This window comes from Anguilla anguilla, chromosome 6, assembly GCF_013347855.1.
Source record: "Anguilla anguilla isolate fAngAng1 chromosome 6, fAngAng1.pri, whole genome shotgun sequence".
Lineage (NCBI taxonomy): Eukaryota > Metazoa > Chordata > Actinopteri > Anguilliformes > Anguillidae > Anguilla > Anguilla anguilla.
In genome coordinates, this window is record NC_049206.1 from 14,400,241 (window position 1) to 14,416,399 (window position 16,159).

Consider the following 16,159-nt stretch of genomic DNA (forward strand, 5'->3'; position numbering starts at 1 on the left):
AATTATCTATCTATCTATCTATCTATCTGTCTGTCTGTCTGTCTGTCTGTCTGTCTGTCTGTCTGTCTATGAGAGAGGGGGAGGGTATTCAATGATACAGTGATAATTAAAACAAAATTAACTGTTTCTATTGACATTTAAGAAGCTTTGCCTTGCCCTAAATAAAAGTATAAGAATTTGGCTGTTGAACTGGCAAGGAAACAATACTGCAAGCAATTTACAACTGAAGAAGCTATTCTGAAGATATGCATAGACAACATCATGAGTTTATAATGCACACACTCCCACACCCAGACAGGTGGAGACAGCTACAGACTGTCAGCAGTAACTGTCTATAGGCTGTCATGCATTTAATGGAGGGTCAAAGCATGACAAAAAACTGCTTAATATTAGAAAAATAACAACGTGTCCCTAATAGTAGGAGTGTGGGCAGCATCTAGTCCCACAGCCTTCAGGGCATTATGTCCATTCCAGCATACTTTTACAAAGCTCCCTGACCCGCTCACCAGCTGTGGTCAACAGCTCCTGGGTGGTGGACGTGAAGTGCATTTAAAGTACCTGCTGCCTGTCTGCTGAAGCCTAGGGGGCGCACAAGAGTCCACCACAGAGGAATGGAGTCAAGTCAAGCGCTTAATGAGATCAGTTAGCATCTAGGTCTGGGGAAATGGGTCAATGGCAATACAAGCTATTAGTGTCTGTTTATAGATTACACTTGCTAGGGCTCTGGGTTTATGTAATATTCTCTCCAATCAGGGTTACGAATTTAGTAACTCAAGAGACCACATTCTACATTTTCATAACCTCCCCATCTAAAACACACATGTCAATAAGATGACAGCCCTTTTATATTTCAGGTAGCATGTCAAATCAAGTCTGGGCTCTTTCTGCTTAAAGGGAACAATGGGTGAGCACAGAGAACTGAAAAGTTCAAAGGTGGGCATACTAAAACCAAGCAGTCAGAAAACCCATTTTCTTTGTGTGTGCTTATCACTTTACCCCTTTGCCTGGGGTTCATTCTTGTATACTTTTTGATGCACTCCTAAAAATAATGAATTTCATGTTACAGACACAAGCGATAAATGGCAGCCAACCTTGTAATACTTCCGAAGCTAAACCCTCAGTTTTAGCCTGTTAATGTGCCAAATGGCAGAGCGAAAGGAAAGTGGATTACCAGACAGCAGGTCAGTGCCAGCACTCGTTACATTATTCCATTACTGCTCCGCTGCCCGCGGCCTGGTAAGGGCTGCGGATTAGGAGGCAAGCTACGCCCCCGGCTCTAATCCACACGCTGCACTGTGCGCTGAGCCCAGCGAAACGCCCCGTAATCCCAGCGACGGGCTCAGCCCGGATTACAGCGGCTCCCCCGCGGCCAGAGGCGCCCGGTCGGGGACGTCGCCCGGGAGCCCGCCTGCCTGTCGCGTGAGGCGCTCTGAACGGAGATAAGCGATCCCTCACGATCCGTCTGGCATGGATCCACTTCAGAGAGGGAGACAAGGAGCTCCAAGAACACTGGATACCTCTCACAGTGTCAGAAATATCTGTTGGCCATACAGAGAATTTATGTCCTTGCCTTGTAAGATCTTTCTATTTGGTGCAGGCTTTTTTTGAACTTCATTCTCTAATGGCAACAGATTCACTGGAGAAGTATAATGGTACTGTGAATTCCAAGCTCTAACATACTAGTTCTAATTTACATACAGCAAGCTCCGTAATGTTTGGAACAAAGAAATATTTTAGGTTTCTAGGCTTTTGAATGTTGCTGTTTGTCAACATGAGGACCAGAGTCAAGACTGACCATTTTTTCTTATTGTCAAAATGGCTGAGACAGAGGCTAAACCTTAAGCTTCAAAAGAAAGGTGGTAACAATGTAAAGACCATGTCACACACAGCTCAAACAATCAAGATGGGACCATAGATTAAGATTAGAATTCAATGGGAACATCATTTATAACCGTTATCACAAAGAACAGTGGCCTAGTTTGTTTATACAGGCAAATGAACAATTACAGTGGCAGCCTAGAGAAGAGTTTGATTATATCAAGTCCTTGCGAGAAAACCATTTTAAAATACCTCCATGAAGCCTGAAATGAGCTAACGAAGTTCTGGTTTTCATTACAAACCGACAAACTGCCAGCCAGACAGAGAGAGGACACACCCTGGACTCCTTTGATTGGTTTGTTGTTGTTTTTCTGTCTTCCAAACTGCAGCTAATAAAAGATCGCTCTCTGGTGATAAATCATATTTTTAATGCACCATGGAGCTCCTGTTCCATTGTGAATTTTAAATGCTGCCATTTGCTCCCTGTCAAACTACTCTCATCAAAAGAAAGCTCATTTCTTTAATGATCACTGCACACGGGGTGCTTCTCTGACAGGAAAAAAATCCCTGGATCTAATTCAGATGAATGCATTTAAAGGGGCAAGTCACTTTGTGCAGTGCTGTTAATTGAGCTAAATACTTTTAATAAGGCACATCAGCAAATAATTATTGAATTTTCCTGAAAACTTTATATTTATTCCTACTTCCTTCTTACACAATAATGCGCAACTTTTGAGACAAGTAGTCCATTCAAGTTCATGGATGTGACTATTAGATTTGACAGATCCCCCCTCCCCCCATCCCACTAACACTCAAGAGATCATTGAAATAATAGTATAACTTCAGTGCCTCAATCTGGCAAAATAAAAGCTAGCGATTCAATGTGATACCAATCGATTCATACATCACATTGATGCAGTTGTATCTAGACATTTGCATAGTGATGCATCAATTTATCAATATACCCTAACGCAGAACCCTGCATATCCAGAATAAAAAAATAGAAATAATAATTTAAAATCTGGAACAAATATGGCTTATCAACAATCTTAACTTAATTTTTTTTATTACCAAAATAAATGCAGCCTTGCTCACTAATACGCTGACAGAAGCCTGAAAAAGACAGTAATTTAATATATCTCGCAATCCAAATTTACAATAGGTTAACACTGCCCCCTGGCGGATAGTGAGAGAATAGAGCTACACAGCACGTGTGGCCTGTATATTTCTATTAAATTCATTAATAAATATGTTATTCACTGCTGGAGACAAAAAGCAGGACTTCCATACATTTTGACCTATCTTGTAAAAATATATTTGTGCAACCTTTTTTTAATACCCGGACCACATGGTAATATAAAACCAACACCTTTATTAACAATAGTGCTAACTTGTGTTAGCACTTTCCAGGCTGTGGAAAATAATGTAATTCATCAAACGCTAGATGCATTTACTCCCCGCTACAGTGTAATCCACTGCATTGTGCTGGAACATTTATACCATTTTCTAACCTTTTCTGATTGGCTCAATATGAACAGGGATTCCATCCAATGTTTAAAGCTATTGGTCAGTTTCAGCTGTCAGTATCATTTTCCGTGTTTCCCCATCTAGAATAATGAATGACACATAAGTAAAACCTATATGAAAAGATTTAACTGAAATTGTATTAAATCAAAATTATACATTTAATCATAAAAGGATATTCTCAGGCACTGATTAGAATTACACACCGTCCATAATGTCTGGGTGCCTAGTTCCCCTCGACTCCCTGGTCCTCTGTGGGCCAGTTCACACTAATGTGGTAGGGCTTCAGCTCCTCCTCAGAGACAAAGTCTGGGGCGCCGCTCATAAGGTCATGACCCCGGAAGGATTTGGGGAACGCGATCACGTCCCTAATGCTGGGAGCGCCCACTATGATGGCCACCAGGCGGTCCAAGCCTGATAAAACAGCGACAAAACAATGGTCACTAGCAAATCTCAATACAAAGCGTAGCTTTTATGACGCTTCACATCAAACGGACAAGACCAGTTCCATTTTATCACTGTTTTCAGTACAGTCTTGAACAGTTTACACTCTGAGATTTCCTGCTTTCATCAGTCAGTTGCATCATAAACTAAGACAATGAGGCTATAAACAGGTCAGCTGCCTGACTTTGCTCCTGCGGTCAGACTGTAAAGTTAAGAACAACTTCCCTGGGAGATGGTGGATTTGGACCAGTGCTAACTAATTACATAACAGGGCTGGGATCAATCGCACTTCAGTTCAGTAATTGAATTAAAAGTCAGCTAATTAAGGCCCATAACGTTCTATGAGGATTTCTCAGTTAATGAACTGAATTCCAGTTCGTTTCCTGAATTCCGTTGGAATTTCGAGGTTTGCAACGCGACGTTTGGTCAGAGAAGCTTACCCAATGCAATCCCTCCGTGCGGGGGAGCACCAGAGTCTAGCGCCTCCATCAGGTGAGAGAGCAGGGAGGAATCCTCCTGGAAGAGAAGAGGTTTAAATTAATTTAGCGGACTATAAAATTGACTATAAAAAATACAAAATGCACTGTATGAAACAACGCTGTAACAAGCATATTGTCAAACATACTGATACCAATACAAATACTGAAAAGTACATTAATGTGTGGAAAAGTCCAGAGTCAAAGACCTACACCAGTATTTGCACTTAAAGTACTTAAAAACTGGCTGAAGATCAGCAGATCAAATCAGCTAAGAGATGTGAGTCTGGGTTGATGGAAGACACATATTAAACAGGTAGGTTTTCAGTGTTGGAGAATTGCAGATTGGAGAGTCACTGATTTTCTGACTGCTGTAGGCAACTTGAGGCTCCACTAGGGGGCAAAAGTGAACTATAACCATCACTTCCATCCCTAAGAGGCCGAAACACCAGGTGGTCTGTTCACAGGTCTGTGAATGGGGTGCAGGGTAGGATAACAGCCTGTACGTACGGCTGCAGGGTTTGATAACAGGCTGTACATACGGGTGTTGGAGTTTGGTCATATCTTGTCAATCAGGATGTAGGTCAGTCGCTGAGGGCAGTATCACAAAGTCAGCAGTGGACGTCTGTAGTTGAGGTCAGTATTTGAGGCCAGAAGCGAAGGTCAGTAGGCTGCAGTTACCTTCAGGACTTTCTCTAGCACATACTGCTGCATGGAGGCCCTGTGAATGCGGATGGATCCCCCTCCGATCTCAGATCCATTCAGAACCAAGTCATAATGCTGGCTGCGGACCTGACACAATGCCAAAGGAAGCAGAAGCTAATGAGAGGTCTCGTGACATCAGACACCTGCACCCCCCCCCCCCCACCTCAACCTTTCTGCAGGTGGATGTAGACTATAGAAAGACCAGCATGTGCATCCACGTTAACCAATCACTAACTGGGCTGGGTTTAACAATCAATACTGAGTGGGTGATTTCTTACAGACAGCACTCTAATCATATTGAAGCCAGGTTGACTGTAATCGCTCAGTAATATTTAGAAATAAAAATAGTCTGTTTGAATTTTCACTGTCATTTCTTGAGTGCTCCAAATTTTTACATTCACACTATTACAACAAACAAACCTTGGAACCACGAAGAGGTTCAGGACCCTGTTTCACAAGCAGGATTACTGAGATTAGCTGGATAACTGAACTGAGCAAAAAGCCCGGAACCTTCCCAAATCTGGAACGTGGACTGAAGTAAAAAAAGAGCTGTTCCAGGTTTTACTCAGCAGTTATCCAGCTAACTCTGTAATCCAGCTTCATGAAACACCACCCAGTTCCCTTATTCCACACCAACTTAACTCAGGATTAACAGAGGAACCACAGCGACACTGGGCCACTGTAGCATTGCTCAGTCAGTCGGGTGAGAGTGGCCGCTCTGACCTTGTGTGGCTGAGAGTACAGGAGCTCTGCATCCTCAGGGTGGGGTGCGGTGAAGGGGTGGTGAGCAGACTCCAGCTGTCCCGGGTCCTCCTCTTTGGGGAGGAACAGGGGAAAGTCCACCACCCACAGGAAGTGAAAGGCAGAAGGGTCCCTGATGGCTACTCCCTGGGCCTCCAGCAGCTCGGCGCACTGCAGCCTCAGTTTCCCCAGGAGGGGGCGCTAGAGATGAAGAGGAGAGACAAAACTTCATATACAACAGCAGGGATGTAAAAACAGCCTCACCCATAGCTTTGGTCTTCTTCACTTTCCATTGGAGAAGATAAACATTCTAAAAACAAGAGGCCTACTGAAAACAAGGCCTAACATGTTACAACAGCAGCCACAGTCTTCTGTAAATATTACACAGAAACACATGGTGTACTTCTAGCATGACTGGGAGCTCATATCAAGAGGTAGAGGAAAGCAAAGGTGTGGCAAGCTCACTCACCACACCCTCTGCCGCACCAGCGGCCAAAAGCAGCAGGTCTCCAGCTTCAGCCTCCATTTTCTGAAGCAGCTGCTGCTTCACCGAGTCGGATAAGTGTTTGCTTAGGGGAGATTTCCATGAGCCGTCTGCCTTCAGCACAACCACACTCAGTTCCTGTTTTAAAAAAGAGAACACCACAGTCACTCACTGTTTAGATAGGGAAAAGCAGACATCTGCACCTCTGGTTACAAGTAAACACCACTTCATATTTGTTTGTGTATGACTATATGACTGTTCAGTTCAAGAGAAAATAAGGCATCCGAGGTGAACATACACAAGTGAGGTGACTGTAGAGCAGGAAAAAAAATTTGACATGATAAATAATGAAACAGAACTGTTGGATTAAACAGACCATAATGCTTTATCTAGTTTTTAATGATGTTGCCTACACTTACATTTACTTTAGTTCCCCGAGTTACCTTATTTTTCTGTCTTAAGCATGAGTTTCCAGAGCCATCTGTAAATTAAGGTGTATTTTTTTTCAATTATCAGTATGGATGATCAATAATATGTTTTTCAGTGCTTTTCCCACTTTTTTCATTTCTTTCATCGGTGTCACCTCTGTTATCAATTCAGGAGAGCACAGGCACGCATGCATTATCCTCCGAAGCATGTGATGTCAGCAGCCACTTTTTAATCAGACAGTAGTGTGCAACTCTAGTGTGCAAGGCCGGTGCAGACATGAGTGGGAAGAGGATGCTTCATACGCAGCTCAACACACAGTTTTTTGGAAGTCCGATCAACCAGTGTGTTTTGCTGGTTTGTGATTGGACACCATCACAATGCCGACTGGAATGCTCCCTTTCTTGGTTGATGCTGTAGCACAGCCAGGCACAGCTGGCACTGTCATGGTCCAGATTTGACACCAGACCGTAAGGCTCATCCATGCACTAGGGCAGTACCCTAAGAGGAAGTCCCGCCCAGCAGTCTCATTGGAGGTGCATTTTTGAACTGTAACAATGCGTTTAGAAGTTGCGTGTCTGTTTTTAACATGTGTCGGAAGAACACTTGCCTGGTCGAACTGGGCCTGGGCTGTTTGTTTAATGGATTCCAAATCCTTGTTCTTCAAATGTGTCTGACAACAAAGAAGAAAAACTGTGAACTTCTGAACACTCATTTCATGCATACACACATCTCTTGCTGACTGGCTGCTCTAATTGTGAGGGTCACCCCACACCTGATATTTCATGTACTTACCGCCCCACCAGGCACACAGATTGCCTGGACACACCCCTCAGGGTGATTGACAGCTTCCCTCAGGAACCCCACCTCTGTGCCACGGAATGTCTCACTCACATCCACAAGCTGCATTCACAGGAAACGTTAACAACCTGTCACAAAGGCCAACGCTTCCAAAAAGCAAAGACTGGATATCTGTAAGAGGGCATGGCGCTATCTACCCATCAACGGTATGCACAGTACCACACTTAAGGGAGCAAAGTTTTACAAGAGGCCTTAGTTCAAGTTCAAGTTTTGAAAGAAGCTGGTCTTGTCCAGAGAGAGTCACTGGACGAAAACAACAAGGATATTAGGGCCATTGTAATAATGACCATAACGTACCTTCATTCCGAATCGGGTGTCAGGTTTATCCACCCCGTACTCCCTCATCGCATCAGCGTAGGTGAGGGAGGGGAAGGGCACGGAGACAGGGCTCATCGCCTCCGGCCAGCAGTGCTGAATTAGACCCTCTACCAGAGTCTGGATCCCCGTCTGATCCACAAAGGACATTTCTATGTCCACCTGCGAAAGAGCCAGGCCGACCGTAACAGGGGCTCACTCGCCTGCAGCACCACTGCAGCTGTGCAGGTGGCTCAGTCTGACTGGCTGCAAAACTTGACAAGTAGAACCCAGCAGCTACCACATTACAGAATCATTGCAATAACCAAAGAGTCACATTGTTTGAATTACACTGAGTGAATGAGTGAATCACCTGTGTGAATTCAGGCTGTCTGTCAGGCTTGGAACCCTCATCTCTGTAGCAGCGAGCCACCTGGAAATACCTGACACAGAATAGACAAGTGAGCAGAAATAAGCCTTGAAAGATTTTCTAAAAATAAAAAAGAAAAAATTTCAAAATAAGCAGAAAATATAAAATGTACCAACAGAGCAGAACAAATTAATTTTATTTTAATCAGAAAAAATATCTGCTAGTTGATGACAGCTGACGTGTTTACCTGTCGAGGCCAGCCACCATTAGCAGTTGTTTAAACTGCTGTGGACTCTGCGGGAGTGAGTAAAATCGACCAGGATCCCGAGAGGGCACCAAAAACTCCTTTGCACCCTAAAAACATAATTTCAGTATAGACATCACTCCTCAAAACTCTTTAAAAAAATAGGAAATGACCACAAAAACTCCAAATAGTAAAGGCAGAAACAACCAGCAGTGAGTAATTGTACCCACTACACCTGTCAATGCAGTGGCTTCAGAGCACACACTGAAATGCGTTGACACTTACTCCAGGGGTCCGCTTAAATAAGGTGGGGGTTTCAACATCAACGAACCCTACAATACGAAGATAAAAAAAAGAAAATATTAACTAGACGTGACAAAATGGCATTCAAAGTGTTTTACAATATACTATGTACATACCGTGTATATTGCACAGAAACTCTCTCATTTTCATCACAAGCTGAGACCTCAGCCTAAGGTTGGACTGCATTTGAGCAGAACGGAGGTCCAGGTAGCGGTACTGCATACGCAGGGACTCAGACTTCTGCAAAATACAAATTAAGACCTGTGTGAACGCGATGCGGAGTACAATGCTGAAATATCCAATGCAAAATCATTAACAAGTTAGCAAGCAGACAACCTAACACTTTAACATTTGGGTGAAGGCATTTACTGAAAAGGTACCATTGGACCATTGTTGCAGCTTTTTACATTTGCACACTCGCAGTACGATGTAGTTACTGAATCCTTTCAGTGCATGTCACATCTGCATAGCGTAACATTCCTTTAAGTACAGAGAATATTCATGACTCACTTTTACAAAGTCTTTGATTTCAAAGGGCAACTTTTTGCAGACATTTAAGACCTTGAGACTCCCAACACAGACTTCAATTGCTCCAGTGGGCATCTCCTGAGTAGCAGTATCACACCAGAAAGCAGAACAGATGAAGAAAGTCAACAAATCATAAGAAATTGGGAAAAAAGCAAGTATTCAATTTACTTTCACTAAATAATCAGACTGAAAGATGAGCCAGTATTCAGAAGTGAAAAGCAGCCCTTCTCCATTTTCAGACCAATATTAAAATATTTGGAAAATTCTCATATTTGTACATTCATATTTAGAGATAAGATAATTTTTTAATTGAAAATAATTCTCAATATAAACTATTGCAATAGACTGACTGCCCAAACAAGGCAGTCAGTCCATTGTAACAATGCTGACTGACATATTCAGACTGGCAGATTCAGACTGACCTTGTTCTCCTGCCCTGGTGGACGATGGATGACCTTTCCGGTTACCTTGATGACAGACTCAAGTGGTAGACCACAGAGAGTGTTCTTCAAATGCACTAAAGACTACAGAAAAACACATAACATAATATTTTACTGATAAGAATAGGGCATTTGTCCAACAATTACAACACATTTTATTGCTGCCATTTACTGAGGTTTAGAACTAGTCAAATCAGTAACAAAAATAGCAGTAAATAACTATTTTAACATAGTAAGTTTAAATAATTAACAATTAAAGTAAAAATCATACATGTACATTTGGGGGAAACAAGATTATTTACAATACCTCATCTTGTGGGATAAGGAGCTGTATCAGACCACTGAAGTCTCTCAGGATGACAAACAAGTCATGTCTAAGTGAAGAAGTACAAAGAAACAAATGGATTTCCCAGACTTGTCACACAGTCTTCCAGAACAGGTCAGATGAACTTTGGCAGGACTTGTCTCCTTTCCCTGGTTAGTTTTCTAGGCAGCAGCTGTAACTTCTGCTGTACACAGAAACTGCAGACCTATGGTGTCAGGTACTATTTAGTCAATAGGTAATAAAAACACTAGGTACAATTTAGTTAGGAAAATGTCGAGCATTGTTGGGCTGAATGGCCTGTTCTCGTCATTATGGTATGTTATGTTATAACAAGTTATAGCAGACGAAAGCTCTCTGTGCGTCCATCTTTACCTACGGTACTGGATCCACCCACATAGGGTCACCTCCTCGCCAACGTGTTTGGGGCGGAGTTCCGCACAGGCGTGAGTCCTGGGCGAGAAACTGCTCTGTCCTGTTAAAAAGGGCAGAAAACACTGAGGGTTCATCAAGTTGAGTAGAGCAGGTTGCTCCGTACGTTCCTTTCTCATACATGCATGAAAACACGGGTTCTGTCGTGTCTATGGTAAAACTGCGGCCTGTCATCAGCAACTAGGTCCACTCGTCTGACATTGTATACGTGGAACGTTGGATAATTGACGTTAGTCTTGTTCCTCTTCTAAAATCAAGGTATCCTGAACTAAAGATTAGATTTAGCTCACTATACTTGTTAGTGTTACCAAAGCTTTCCAACGTGTTTCATAGGCAAGTTCATTAAATACATGTTTCTAGCTGAATTGATACCTGTGCAAGTGCTGTAAAATCTGTAGCGAGTGAAAATCCAGGGAATGCTTCTATGTTTTGCAAAAGATACCGGATTTTTGGTGACACGAACATGCATCCCTTTTGAATACAACCTTAGAGGCAGCGACAACCTGGCAGCGTTTACAAACCGCATTCCGAATTTCGAGGACATGGTTCTCCCAAGATGCTGTGAAGTATATTTGACCAATAACTTAAGTTACCAAGCTGCCATTGTAGTTTGTTTTGCTATATCCAGGGGGAAAACATACAACACTGGCGTCAGCTGCTAAGTACTTATTGATATGGCGAACTGAAACAGAAATACTCAGTGAGAAGGTAATTTAATTACAACGCAACGACACCTAAGCAACGTGTAAATTTTCTTAATGAAAATGTTAATGCGCAAGCTGGCAATAAAATACATTCCACAATAGCTTTATAAACTAACTATAAATTGCATGCATTTTCAAGAACATGTGTAGAGGTCCTTCCTGGAGACACGGACAACCTGACCAAATCTACCTAGACTATATATGTCAAACCTAGAAAGAATCAATTGGATGTCACAACATAGATTCTTTAGACTAAAAATATATATTATATGCTATAAATTAACGTTAAGTATACATGTATCTATGTGTTGTTAGCTGTAAGAGTGGGCATAGCCGTTGAAATCACGACTGTTGAAATTAGTACATTATCAACGTCGGCTGTACGATAATCGAGATAATTCACTCGGTACTTAGTTGGTGTGGCCTGCTTGTTTCCCAATGCCTGATGGGAACGCGCGTCGTTCAAATTTGTTTCCGGTTTTACTTGTGCTGTTTTTTGTGAGCCATGGAGGCGCGAGTAAGGTAACAACAGGAGTGCCTTTTTAAACTTGATGTCTAGAAATACGCTAGCAAGATAACGTTAATTAATTGATAGCTTGGTATCAACGCGAACTGTGGGGAAAAAAGCATGCATAAACGTCGATTTACTAGCTAACGCTGCTAATCACAAACGAGTTTGCTGCTTGATGACATTTACAGATAGCGAATTGCTACTAGACTATATCAAGATGAACCTAGCAAACTAACGTTATCTTAATTAGACTAGTCATTTAAGGTGTTACTCTCTAACCGCTAATCTTAACTTTGAAACCTTCTTTCTAGTTTATTTTAGCTAGTAATATGGCTGTATTTATCTAGATTTATATTCGTACAAATGTTAGCAGGTTAGCTTGCTTTTATCTTGCGACTTCATCTTGAAGGTATCATCTAACAGAATTATGTCAATTTCTTGTTTTAGCGCGATCACGACCCCTAGAAATGAGACCGCGCCACACAGAAGGACCAAAAGTTATGGGTTTTCACGCCGAAGTCTTGGTGTTGAATTGACATCTCATTTCGGGTGTACACCAGGTCAACTTACTGCTGTACGAATACCAACAAGCAGAGGGATTCCCAAACCACGCAACCTTACAGTAAGTACAACGTTTTACGTCCCGAACAAATAAACTATGTTGCTTGCTGAATATACCAAACTCTGATACCCACTGTTGAGCTGGCCATTTTTGAAATGTAACTTTGTATTAGCACTTAATTACACCCGGGTGCTACATATAAAATGCTTAATAAAGGTTGCTAAAATAACGGTTTCAAAGCAGCTGTGGTACTATTTTGGTTACTGGTAATAGGGAAATAACAGGTAGCCAGTCGGTGCCATACGTATTTTATTTGGCAGTATTCATGTTTTTTATTGTCTTAGCTAGTGATAATCATTACATGATCTTCCTGGTTTGCTTTGCAGGAACAAGTTGACCCAGAACACGTCGCTCTCATTGTGAAGAAAGAATGGAAGCTTTCCTACGTTACACCTTTATATCAGTTTAGACATACTCAGCTTCAGTCTTACTCAAAACAACTAGCATCGTTCTTAGTGGCTGAAAAGCAGCAGGGAGTTGCTGTGGAAGTTGGTCAAGAGCTTGGCTTCAAAGTGGTCTTCACCGCAGCCCTTGGACTGGCAGAGACTGAAGATGATGCCGAGACGGTTTTAATACAGGTAGAAGCAGTCCAAATTCTGTAATGATCATTCATTTTCATATCGTCCTATTTAAAAACTGCTCATGTCATTCAGCCCACCTGCTGAATAACATGAAATAAAAGATTGTATAAGATGACCTGACTGCCACATTCGGCACACTGATGAGAATTCGAAGAATATTCTCTATATCGAACAAGCACATATGCTTTGATTACTGTAAAAAAATAATTTAAAAAACGTACTGAAGCGATCAAAAAGAAAAATTGCACTTGGATCAGTCCATCTTGGTTTGATTTTGACCAGCCAACTGGACCGTACCATTATATTTTCTTGAACTGTTCTAAAACCACAATGCAAATTATATTTTTGTCAAATATTCTAATGCAGTGGTAACCAACCCTGTTCCTGGTGATCTACCGCCCTGTAGGTTTTCACTCCACCCCTAACAAAGCACCCCCCGTATTTGACAGCTAAAGATCTTGTTCAGCTGCTAATTAGTAGAGTCAGGTGTGCCAAATTAGGGTTGAAATAAAAAACCTGCAGGATGGTAGATCTCCGGGAACAGTGTTGGCTACCACTGCTCTAATGCTACAGTGATGTATGATGGTTTCCTCAGTTAATCTAATGCTACAGTGCAGTGTGATGGTTTCTTGAAAACTGACAGTCCTTTTCTGCATGTGTCATTTACTGTTAGATCCAGTCAAAATCTGCTTTTCCTGCCGAGGGGGAAACTGCCAAGGTGGTGTGGAGCGGGTGGCTGAGCTGTGTCAGTGGTGATGTGGAGTACCTAAAGGCCCTGCCCCCCGACTTCACCTGCCTGCCTCTGTTTGGCACCAGTGGGGCAGAGTCCCTCACCACCTTGGTCATGTCCTGGTTTGAGAGGACATTTGACTGTTACTTTGGCCCTTTGGGCATCAATGCCACTAACCTCGAGTGGCTAGCTGCCCTATGGACTGGGTGCCACTCTGACACCAACATCCGCTACCTGAAGTTAGCATGGACGGTCCCAGCTCAACCCCCTCTGGATGTCTCTTACACCGTTCACCCACAGGACGCCTGGGAACTCTGGGACAGCATTCGGCAAGAGAGTGGCCTGAGGGACACAGTGGACATTGAGGAGGTCAACTGTTTCATCCGAGGGCTGGAATCCCATTTTTTTCGCCATTTCAGAATCTACCTGTCAGCTGGGACCTTAACTAAGGTGGCCACATCTCTGGGCTCTGCTCACAAGGACGGAAAAATCAGGGTACGTTCACGCTTTAATCCTTTTAAAAGTAAAAATGTAATACTGTGGCAGACTCTTAAGAAGTCCTGGTCTAGTCAATTGCCTGCCTTGTGACATGGAGAGTGGAAGTGGGGTAGGAAGCCAGATACCTGAGGGCAATACAGGTGAAAGCTGAAATCACCCAACAGGAACACAGTGGTTCCTTTCTTCGAGATGGAGCTTAGATATACATCTGGTGTCCTCTAGGAAGTCTCCCAGGAGCCCAGGTGGCCCGAAACAACAATGTAACTACGTGATGGGTTAGTGATGTTCACAACATGGAAATCATATGAGACAAAGACATGAGAGAGGAAGAGCAGATAATTCCCAAGACTTGAAGGCAAGCATATAAGTGTTGCTGATAGCAAAGAGCCATTATTTATTTCACAGTGAAAAATAATGCAGCCTTTAGAAGAGCCTTGCTAGAAGATTAAAGTCATACTATGCTTGATTTTTACCTTAAAAATATTATAAAATAACAATGCCAGTGCATCACAGATATGCTTTAGCAGTCTGGCATTATGCATTTTCACTAAATTCATGCACCTTTCCCTGCATTTGTTTTTCTAAAATGTGTTCAGGACATTTCTGGGTGAGGTGCTCTTTTCTGAGGCAAGGGGTGGATGTGGCTAGTACAAAGTCTGTGGTTTGGGATCAGATTTCAGAAAAAGCCCAGATACAGCAAGGAAAAAAGGCACAGTGATATGGCTTGTTCAAAAACCAGTTAGGCTAACCTTGGAATTGCTTTTCCTCAGCTGAAGTTCATGAAGGGGATGAAAAGTGACACTGAGTTAGCTTGTTTTCTGTTGGACCTGTAAGAAACGATATCTACAGTGTGACGCCAGCGACAGCGTCTTTCGTGAGGGTCTGACATTTTCAAAATAAGTCCCAACGATAAAACCACTATTGCTTGCAACATAACAGAATGAATTAAGCTATCCGTTCAGTATAATGGCATTAAGCTACAATCTAATCTGCTTCTTACTGTTGTTCACGGTCGCTCGTTTCACTGTACAAATGTTCACTCTAGCTATCCAGCTTCCTACGTTAGATGGGGTATTCTGGGTGAGTGGGCGGGGTTGAAGACGGAGGAGAAAACTTCCTTGATTGTAAACACCGGACCACAGCAAGGCTAAAAAATCTTGCATATTATGCCTTTAAAGGGAAAATGTCTCAGTAGACTGTGATAAAGTATTCTGATGTGCTGAATACATAAGGCAGAAGTGTGCAAAGCGGTGATGTTTATTCTTTTATCCCTCTTTCAGATTGCAAGCAGTGACATGATGACCTCGGTCCTTGCCCTGCTGACTGAATGTGCGCTTCTGAAAATGCCCATCTGACCCTAGGAAGTCTTCCCAGCGTTTGTAAATAGCATTTTATATGTACAAAATTTCTTCATAACTTTTAATGTCAACATACTAATTAAGCTACGCAATAGGGGTCCTGCTTTTAACTGTGATATACTACATATGGTAACTGGGAAAGAAGGCTACATGCTGCAGTTAGTTATTAAAGTTAACGTTGGTTAGAACCTTTCCTTTGTATGTGTCTGCATGTATGCGTGTATTACACCAACATTAACATCTATTAATGAGAACTCTCATACTGCAGCCTATCCCAGGAGTTCTTGGTTCCCGCAGTTCAGGAACCAATCTAAACTTAAATCACCGATGACTAGACCAAGGGTTTTAGCCCATTCTACTTCCTCTAGGACAGGGTTGCTCAGCCCTGTTCCTGGAGATCTACCGTCCTGTAGGTTTTCATTTCAACCCTAATTTGGCACATCTGGTTCTAATTAGCAGCCCATCAAAATATCTAGCTGTTAAATGGTGCGCTTTGGTGGAGTTGGAATGAAAACCTACAGGATGATAGATCTCAAGGAAAAGGGTTGGGCTTTTGGGGAGTGTTGAGTTGCATCAGGGTTGGTGTGGGTGCAGGTTTTTGTTCTAGCCTAGCACAAAGACACCTGATTCTACTTGTCAAGTTATTCATTTTATACCATGATTAGTTAATTAGTTGAATCGGGTGTCAGTGCTGCACGCACACCAGCGCTTTTTGGATAATATTAGACAGCCCTTATGTAACT

The 16,159-nt window shown here is 42.4% G+C and overlaps 2 protein-coding genes across 3 annotated transcripts; one reads left to right on the forward strand and one right to left on the reverse strand.

Moving 5' to 3' along the window:
• Positions 1–2,851: 2,851 nt before the first annotated feature.
• On the reverse strand, positions 2,852–11,489 carry dars2 (aspartyl-tRNA synthetase 2, mitochondrial). Of its 2 annotated transcripts, XM_035424041.1 has the most exons (18): positions 10,785–11,489; positions 10,356–10,455; positions 9,966–10,032; positions 9,641–9,742; positions 9,201–9,296; positions 8,807–8,930; positions 8,673–8,719; positions 8,391–8,497; positions 8,147–8,216; positions 7,777–7,956; positions 7,414–7,521; positions 7,229–7,291; positions 6,178–6,330; positions 5,691–5,909; positions 4,944–5,054; positions 4,227–4,302; positions 3,549–3,756; positions 2,852–3,425 (listed from the first exon to the last, which is right to left on the reverse strand). In XM_035424041.1, exons 1-17 carry the CDS (start codon positions 10,954–10,956, stop codon positions 3,569–3,571), a joined length of 1,983 nt encoding a protein of 660 aa, XP_035279932.1. In that variant the 5' UTR covers positions 10,957–11,489; the 3' UTR covers positions 2,852–3,425; positions 3,549–3,568. The 2 variants fall into 2 exon arrangements, with proteins under 2 accessions (XP_035279932.1, XP_035279931.1); XM_035424040.1 differs by having other exon boundaries at positions 2,852–3,756.
• A 52-nt stretch (positions 11,490–11,541) lies between these two features.
• Positions 11,542–15,919, forward strand: cenpl (centromere protein L). Its single transcript, XM_035424046.1, has 5 exons — positions 11,542–11,638; positions 12,075–12,249; positions 12,576–12,827; positions 13,504–14,055; positions 15,339–15,919. Exons 1-5 carry the CDS (start codon positions 11,622–11,624, stop codon positions 15,411–15,413), a joined length of 1,071 nt encoding a protein of 356 aa, XP_035279937.1. The 5' UTR covers positions 11,542–11,621; the 3' UTR covers positions 15,414–15,919.
• Positions 15,920–16,159: the final 240 nt, after the last annotated feature.